Source organism: Austrofundulus limnaeus, unplaced genomic scaffold (genome assembly GCF_001266775.1).
Source record: "Austrofundulus limnaeus strain Quisiro unplaced genomic scaffold, Austrofundulus_limnaeus-1.0 Scaffold106, whole genome shotgun sequence".
NCBI lineage: Eukaryota > Metazoa > Chordata > Actinopteri > Cyprinodontiformes > Rivulidae > Austrofundulus > Austrofundulus limnaeus.
This window is the reverse complement of record NW_013952508.1, coordinates 1,779,416-1,788,744: the sequence shown is the minus strand read 5'-3', so window position 1 is coordinate 1,788,744 and position 9,329 is coordinate 1,779,416. Positions and strand designations below refer to the sequence as shown.

At 39.9% G+C, this 9,329-nt stretch overlaps 1 protein-coding gene across 1 annotated transcript in view; it reads left to right on the top strand.

Moving 5' to 3' along the window:
• The window catches only part of dnai4 (dynein axonemal intermediate chain 4), a 17,864-nt gene that overhangs the window by 2,060 nt on the left and 6,475 nt on the right, over positions 1 to 9,329 (top strand). The window contains exons 3-11 of the mRNA XM_014013853.1: positions 681 to 889; positions 3,541 to 3,587; positions 6,524 to 6,680; positions 6,783 to 6,919; positions 7,107 to 7,178; positions 7,537 to 7,725; positions 7,843 to 7,994; positions 8,235 to 8,321; positions 8,426 to 8,580. Of these exons, the coding sequence (XP_013869307.1) occupies positions 681 to 889; positions 3,541 to 3,587; positions 6,524 to 6,680; positions 6,783 to 6,919; positions 7,107 to 7,178; positions 7,537 to 7,725; positions 7,843 to 7,994; positions 8,235 to 8,321; positions 8,426 to 8,580 (1,205 nt within the window). The remainder of the gene's footprint in view (positions 1 to 680; positions 890 to 3,540; positions 3,588 to 6,523; positions 6,681 to 6,782; positions 6,920 to 7,106; positions 7,179 to 7,536; positions 7,726 to 7,842; positions 7,995 to 8,234; positions 8,322 to 8,425; positions 8,581 to 9,329) is intronic.

The window sequence follows — 9,329 nt, the reverse complement described above, 5'->3', positions numbered from 1 at the left end:
TGTAAATAAAATGGCTCCATCCATGTTAAAATATATTTTTAAAAATGTAAAAAACTAAACAGCCTGCTGCAGGAAAAAAAGACTAAAAATTCAACCAAAAGTTGTTGTTTTTTAAAACAGTTAAACAAGACAGCAGTGACATTTGTTGATAACAAGGCATCTTTATTTTTTATAAATATCTAAAGTTCTTCCTGCATAGGACCAAGTGAGGATCTTTATAAATTAAATGTCACAGTAAAACACTCAGAGATAAGGATTTATTCTTTAAAAGAAAAGACTGCAGTGTAACCTGTTGATGAGTTACTGCCTGTTTGTGTTGATGAGTGACGAGGTGGAACTGAATGTTTCTGCAAAGAAAACAGTGAGTCTGAGAGCGTTAGTTTCTCTTCTTGTTTAAGTCAAACTGAGTTTATATTTCCTGTTGTTCAGTTATTCTCTGTGTGCAGTCCCACACAAACAGACATGTTGTTGCAGTGAAACTGTGTGAAAATATGTCTGAGGATCTGGTGTGAGTCTGAAAAACAGTTGAGATAAATGGAAACAACCTAAAACTGAATGAAATGAACACCAAAGGTTTATGAGAGATGCAGGAAATACATGTTTTGTAGAAAATGATTGATTAAAAGCAGTTAAAACAACCCACATGTTGTATTTATGTTGGTTCTGTTTTTTCAAAGCAGAATTTGAAACAGTCAGTGTACTTAATGAAGTACCTGGGCTGGATGTTCACCTGTATGCAGGTGTTTGATGAGGAGGCCAATGATGTAACTCCACGGCCACTGTACCAGCCAGATCCAGGGTCACAGACCACAGTCAGCAGGCTCCTGCTTGATGAAAGCTTTGCTGACCACACTGCAGCCACCGGGAGCTTCACTGGGTCTTCGTTCAGGTACCACAACATTTTACTGTCAGCTTACTGGAGCTGCACTGAAGCGGTCTGAGATGGCTACTTTCCCTCCAATGAAAGGAAACTAGGGGAGACCGGGGCTTGTTGTCACTCTTTTTACACTTTTATATGTTTCTTGGAAGCAAAACATCATGTGAAAAAGAAATGTGTACCAGATGAAAGATCGAAGTCTTGGGCATTTTTTTTTTTTTGTATTCTTGTCATTTTCACATCTTGCATCAGTGCAAAGTTATGAGCAATCAAATAGAGAGAGTGAACAGGTGACATGTTGCCCCACCATAGGGTAAGTTGCCTATATGGGGTAAGATGTCACACTGGATTTTGCAACTAATAGACCAAGGACAAAATTATTGTTCTGTTTTTTGTCCTGATGCATCTCAGTAATCCAGGTAAAAAATCAAAAAGAAAAAAATTGTATAGGTCTTCTGGACGGGTTCTTCTCTAATGAAACGTTTTGTCTCTCCTCCAAGAGACTTCTTCAGTCTGAGAGTTTCAGGCAAAATTCAGGCTTTTAAGCMCWGCCTCCATGTGACTGATACTCACATCACATGGCTATCATTGACACCTAATTAACAATCTAAAACAACCTAATTAACACCCCCTGTTAACAATAGGTGTTAATTAGGTGTCAACGGTAGCCATCTGATGTGAGTATCAGTCACATGGAGGCAGKGCTTAAAAGCCTGAATTTTGCCTGAAACTCTCAGACTGAAGAAGTCTCTTGGAGGAGAGACGAAACGTTTCATTAAAGAAAAACCCGTCCAGAAGACCCATACAATTTTTATCTTTTTGTTCTGTTTTTTACTCGAAAGTGAACTTGAGTTGAAGTCAGGCACAGAAAATGTTTATTGAGCTTGAAAAAAATCATTGAACAAATGTTAACATAAAAATTATGCAATACGAACTGGATTAAAGTCTGTAGGAACTGCTTGCACACAGGCTAAACTATAGCTCTCAGCCTCAAATGCCTGTTTTACCTTTCTTTAGCTCAAAATAAATTCCAGATTCAATTGAAAAAAAACATTGGTTCATTATTAAATTAGACCAGTCCTGAAATGTGGACCTCGTTCCAACAACAACTAGAAGATCCATTCATAAAAACTCAAAAAAAAAAAAACCTGACAAATAAATTTCCTCACTAGTCAGGGTGAATGTCTTGCAGTACCGAGCCAAGGTACTGTAGTTGACATTAAAGTCCTTTGCTGTACTCATTGATTTATTAGCTAGGGTCACTTGCCTGACTGTCCTCAGCATCACGTCAGGTGCTGCACTGTAACGTCCTGTTTTTCGTTTGTAGTTCCTGACCATGTCTTCTTTGCTTTCTGCTTTCCTTTAAACTACCCCTTTTCTGTAAAAATAAAGTAAAAATATCATCATGACAACTACTGATAAGCAGATTATTTATGTTAATTTAAATCCATTTCGAAGCTTGTCATTTTGGGGTAAGTTGTCAATGACTGAGACAAGTTGCCCCAAACTACCTTGTTTGCTAATTCTATCTCTAGATCAAAGTTAGCTTAAACTGAACAATGAGAGGTATGACTTAATATCTCCTCTAACAAGTCCACAAGTATCAGTTAGGATTTTATCTAAAAGAAGCTTATTTTGAAATATTTCAGTTGATATTTTTTTTAATTTGGGTTGTGCACAAAGCTTAATTGGTGCTCATCTCACCTCACAATGTGCTAGTCTCTTCTTCTAAAGCACCTGATCATGTAAAGGAAGAAAACTAGTTTTCCACTTTTTAATTGCGCGCTCTGATGGAGAAGATAATTGCAATGTGACAACTTACCCTTGTGACAACAAGCCCCGGTCTCCCCTACTGTTAGATTAAACCGTCTAAAGCAAATCAGAGCCAGCACAGAGCTTACAAGTGCACTTGTCACTTTTAAAGGCCAGAAATTGAAGTTTAAATTTCTTTTTGATTTATTTTGTTTGAAAGTAACTGACTGTACTGTGAGACCCCCCAGCCTCCAACTCTCCACCTAAACTGTTTAATCCTCTGTATTCATCAGTGAGAGCAAAATTATTATAATAATAAAAAATCATAAAAAAGTCCATCTGAAGAGTTTCCATGTGTTATTATGCAGTTTATGCATCTCACACCAGTCCACGACACCTTTATGCATAGGCGTAATTTACAGGGGGGTTAGGGGGGTTATGACCCCCACAACAATTTGATCCAGTCAAAATAACCCCCCCAATAAAATGACATTGTTTGCTCAAACGCAATAGAAATTAACTGGTTAAATAGACAGATGCAACTCTCTTGTTGTCATCATGTAACTTTGACCTGATTAAAAATATTACAATGTCATATATCTATGTTTTAAGCATAATTGCTAAAGATGACATGCAGGGTTTTWGAGCATAACCCCCCCAATGGTAGACATAAAGTAACAGCCTTGCCTTTATGGCTACCTGGAGTGAAAGAAAGACTAACCATGTTAGTCTGATTCCAACTTCATAAAAACACAGGGAACAGATTGGTGTTACATTTTCATCTTGAGTTATTGACAGTAAATTGATGGGAAAATAACATTTAAAACAAAATAAATATTCAAAGGTAAAGGAGAGTGTGACGATGACTTCACAAATAATTAGTAAAACTGTGCTCTGACTTTGTTTTTCAGGTCAGAATTTGGCAGCAGCCGCCAGTCTATTGTAAATTCTGTAAAAGGTAAGATGGAGGAAACATTTCTCAAAAGGGACAAGCCCATTTCCTTTCCGGGTTTTTGTCACATAAAACACTTCAAACTTGCATTTATATTTCTAACATTTCTACACAGATAAAATAAAATGAATGTAAGTATTGTATGCACAAGAAAAAAGTTTTAAAAATGACCACGTTGGCATTTTATATTTTAATTGAAAGTAACAAGTTATTTAAATTATCTTTCAGTTGTGTGTCAGCCATTCAGCTGATTATAATTTTATTTATCTGTGCCATCCATCTGTCACTACATCTGCCTGCCTGCAGTTCTCTCTTCATTCATCCATCTATCTTTCCATATTTAATGGTTTATTTGTGGCTGTGCAGAGGCAGCTGGTCAACATACAGAAAATTCAGAAAGAAAAGAACAAAAACCATTTTTTCAGAATGAAATGAATCAGCTCTTTGTGATGAATCAACCAGTTCTGAAAGCCTCTCACCGCCTCAGACAGCCAGGAGAATCTAAACACCAGAGCAGTCTGTCTCCTGCAGTCTTATGAATGTAGGATGTTTTTCACTTCTAGACTTTTCCTAAAGATCTGACAGGAGACCCCCTTAGGTGAGAGGGAGATGTGCTGCTTTTATTTAACATTCATTTCTCAGAGACTTCTTTCTTGTCCCTCTTGGAGAGCTTCAGTGGGACAAACAAAAGGGACACGTGTCCGTGCTCCCATTAGGAACTCAGCATGTGACTGTTGTCTTTGTTTCAGTTGTGAGAAACAGCAGAAATAAAGAGAGGAAAACCCTGTTTACTGGTGAACATAAATGTTCTGAAATTGACTGTAGTTCCACGCCTGGTCACCAGGTGGAGCTGTGATGGTTCTGACACACACTTTAGTCTCAAGCATGAACACAGTTACAGCTAACATGGTCAGTACGTTTGTTTAAACCAATGATTAGGTTTGGTTCTGTGTCAGAGTGAGCAGCACTAACAGCTCTTTGCTCTCCATTGTTAATGTTGTTGATTAATCTGTAGACTGCAGCTGTCCATGTGTCCATATGCTGTTTCACACAACACTGGCTATTTTCAAAAACATCCACTTTCAGACTTGTTAAAAATGTTCATAATGTTAGAGGTTGGAATGTTTGAAGCATTTCATCCACATGGGTCTCATTACAGCTCTAGATCAAAGCTGCCCAAAATGGGGCTGTGCAGGCCAAAATCAGCCCACCAAGCCATTTAACTTGGTCCACCAGCAGTTGTCCTGACTGCTAGGTTGTAATCTCCTGTCTTATGTAGAAATGTAGAAACACAATATTTCCACTTTGTCATTCCAACCATTGGTCCAACTATAAAATGGGCTGTAGTGCAGATAGACTTAACTCTTGGTACCTAATTTATCTTTGAATTATATTAAGATCAAAGATAAAATACATGTAACTACAGGAGATATTTAGATTAGATTTAAGCACACATATAAGACCACAAAATACTCAAATTTTCATTTATGAAACGTCCAATGAGCCTTTGCTGCCTGAGCTACCTGACTAACTGCAGCAACCCCAAATCATAGCACCGCCCCCACAGGCTTGTACAGTAGGCATGATGGGAGCATCCTCCATGACAGTGGGTCCACAATCCTTCCAGTTTTTAATAATGTGTTGGACAGTTCTTAACCCAGTTTCTGCAATCTCCTTAGAGGTTTTCTCTGCTTGATGCCAGTGATTTGACCCTTCTCAAACAGACTGATATCTTTTCCACGACCACAGGATGCGTCTTTCTACCTGGTTGTTTAAGAAACGAGAAGCAACTTGTTGCACCAGTTGGGGTTAAATAACTTGTTGCCAGATTAAAGTTAATCACATCCAACAGGAAGCTCGTACCTACTCGGTTAGTTAAATCCAGGAGGTGACTTTTGTTTGGCCAGGTAGTGAATACTCTTGCATTTGGCCCACAGCCCTTGGAACAACTTTCATTTTGACTCTTTCAAGGAAAATGTTTCGGCGCGTCTGCTTTAGACAAGATCTCAAACTCTGAGAGCCTACATGTTGATGTACAACATGCTCACAGTTAAAAGTTGTATAAAAATTAGAGTGAAAGAGTTGAGTCTCCGGGTGATTCTTGGCTGCCTTCCTATAAGTGATTTCTCCTCTCACAGAAACACATCCTTCTTCCCAGTGAATCTTTCTGGGTATTCCAATGTGTTACTAAGTCAAGAGTATATAGAACTCCTCCAGCAGGTTCTGTTTTTCTCCTGAGCTCTCTTTCAAAAAGAACATGCAGAAAATGCCTCAAAGTGGAGGAGGCATCCTAATAAGATGCTTGAACAACTTTAGCTAATTTCTTTTGATGTAGCTCTACTTTGAGCTCCTCCTGGATGACCGAACTCCTCACCCTAATGACTGACCCAAGCTAGACACCATAGAAAACTGTTACCTGTATAATTTCATGTTTCAGAACCATAGGTGAGGGATGGGTTGTTGATGGAGCAATAAATCAAGAGCGGTGCCTTGACAGACCAGAGCAACACTCTCAATACTACACACAGAGTCCTCTGTTGGCCCATGGACCGCCTCTTAATACCATCAACTTTCTCTAGAACACAAAGTGATCCTCAGGACTTCAAACACACGTACCAACCAGAAACTGGAGTTATTGACAAACTAAAAAGAAGGTAACAGTGACAAGTTTAATGACAAGAAGAGAAGAAAGAAGAAGTTGAGAAGAAAGTGACTCCAGAGGATTCCAGGAACAAAATCAAAGATGTCCAGAAAAGTGCGGTCTCTAGAGTTCTGCTCAGAATCCTCAGGCCTCCTGGCCTCTGGTCAGAAACACAAACTTGAAGTGAATCAGGCTTCTCTTGTTGAAGTGGGAAGTTTTCTTAGGCCCTGAACTGATACTGAGCTACAACCTGTCTAATGTGGTGTTCCTAAAAGTGTTTCTTGTTTTATGTTCCTGCCAGAAAAGAAAAAAACCAAAGAGACGGTGAAAACAGAAGTGACAGAAGACATGCTGAAACAGACTGTTCAAGTTGTTTTAACTGAGACAGACAGCTTTTCCCTGCTGGACATCCCCACCACCAGAGTGTCAGCAGGTGCTGGTGATGCAGAAGCCATCAAGTCAGTAAAAATGAGTCTAATCTTCTCTAGTATTTGATCATATTTCAAACGATGTTCATCTTGGTTTTATAAGCTGCTGTCTTTTCCCTCTTGTTTCCACAGAGAGAGAAATAGTCGGTATGCTGAGGTCTGCAGGAAACAAACTGAGAATAAATCTTTGGAGAAGTCTGTTCAGACATTTAATGGACTGACAAAAAACAAATGTGTCCAGTGTAGCAGCCGCGTCATGGTGGATGCAGGTTAGAGGCAAGACGGTCCTGAGGGACTGTGCTGATGTGTAAAACTGGAGGACCTGACTAATTGAAAGTTTCTGTCTGTAGCAGCCTCATGGAAACATTCTGACTGCTCAGTTTGGACAGAGAGTTGTTTTTATCTGGAGTTGTGTTTTCTAATGTTTGATATATGTGTGTGTTTTTATGTTCACAGCCACGACTGTTTTCAACCTGGACAACCCTGAGCAGGAGGAAACACTGAATCCAGTGGAAACCCCTGAAACTAAGAGGACTGACTCACCTGAGGCGGTAATGGACTCAGGCAGAAGTGCGGAGAGGAGCTCATTGGTCAGCTCCATCACTACAGGTAACACAGAACAAGGACTAGAAGAACAAAGCTGAAACTGATGAGAACGAGGAACAGGTGTGAGACGACAGGTCTGACTGAAGGAAAGAGCTGGCAAAGGGGAAAGTACTGGTGGCACAGGAACTACTTGGATAAACCCACAAACATCAAAATATTTACCAGAATTATGTGGAAGAAATACCCTGCCTCACTTTGTTTGGTTGCTTATATCCTGATTTTTAAAGAAATGTACGATTTATCAACAATTAATAACCATTTCTTCCCACATTTGTTTCTTAAGTCACTGCGTTGAGCTCACTGAAAGGAGCGGAAGCTTCTGGAAGCAGCTCAGACGCTCAGCTGGACCTGCAGCTCCTCATGATGTCAGAGAAATTTCATCACTCTGTGTTTGTGATGGAAAGGAGCATCCTGCGCAACAGTTTCCAACCTCTGCTGTCGACCTGCAGACAGCTGCCCCTACTAAAAGGTCATTTCAGTCACCGTCACAGGAGGGGGCTGTTGTCTCGCCGTAGAAGCAACTCAAACCAGAGCTTATAAATGAGCTGTGTCAATCCAAATGTTTGACTTGATTAAACCTTGTCAGATCCAGACGGGCTGTGTCAACAGGAGGGAGAAGAGGATGAAGGGGAGGAAGAGGCTCCCCTCTCTCCTGCCTTGAAGCGTCTTTGGGCTTTTAGCAGTGAGCTCAGCAGAGGGTGTCGTGTCAGCTGCATGGCCTGGAACAAGAAGAACCTGGTAATAAGACAAGAGAGCAACAATGAACTATAGAAACCAGAAAAGGCCTTGAAGGAATGTTTGTTTCCTGTCATCTTTCATACCACAGATTTGAACTGAGACCATCCTGTGATGAGGAAAGATTGGGAATGGCTTCAATGTTAATCAGTTGTTCATGATTGTTTCCTGAGAGTTTCACTGTAGTTTTTATTGTTTCTACAGAGGAGGCCTCATCTTCATTTGCTCTTCTTTTTTCTGTAGGATCTCTTGGCGGTGGGATTTGGGGACTTTGACTTCAGCAATAAGAAGCCAGGTCTGGTGTTATGCTGGTCCCTCAAAAACCCCCTGGTATGGTTTCATCTGGGAGTTTTTGACCCTAACCTTCAGATATTGTCTTCTTGCTGTGGATGAGTCAGGGTGTATCTGAACTGTTGTGTTTGTTTCTTCTGCAGTGGCCTGAGCGTGTTATCCACTGTGGCAGCGCTGTGACTTCTCTGGATTTCTCAGCGAGCAGCCCTGCTCAGCTGGCTGTAGGGATGTGTGACGGCAGCATAGCCATCTTCAATGTGCAGAGTCCGCACATCGACACACACGTCTTCAGCAGCAAGTAAGGAATGGTTGTGTCAGACTGCTTCTCCTTTCTCATTTAAAGACGACTTTCATCACATTTATGTTGTTGCCTTCTTTCTTTTGAAACAAAGGTGGGTAAATTGCTGCTCTTCCACAACAATTACTAAAAATTATTACTAAATATTATTAAAAACACAATTGATGAGACAGTTTTTTCTCATGTTGACATTGAGGAATTTCTGTCTAGGTTTTGTTGTGTGTGTTTTTCTGCCCATCAAGAGATACCCCCACCCCACTAAACAGACAAAAAAATACCCTGAAGCTCCTATGTTGAATAGTTTTTGAGTTATAAACATGTTTTTATGTGCAGACAGTCCCTTTTCAGTTGGGGCCCCCTCCTCAAATATGGGGTCTATTGTAAAACCATTGGCTGGAGAAAAGATAAATATTGCTACACATATATGACATCATGCATGTGAATGTTTGTTTCATTGCCACTCTACTAAAATAGACTACAACGAACAGATTTGCGTTTTTGTTTTCCATCAACAAAATATTTTGTTTGTAATGACCATTTCAAAGTCCCTCCTCATATAAATACCAGGGGTCGGAATTTTTTTTCAATCCATATAGTAGTTAAATTATAATTTTAAATGATTGTGTAGCACTGTAGCAAATTTCCTCTTGGTAATAATGGGCCTCATGCAAGAACCGTTCGTACGCACAGATTTGTTCTTAAGTTGTGCGTACGAGTGATTTAGGAGAATTTGTGGCATTCACCAATGT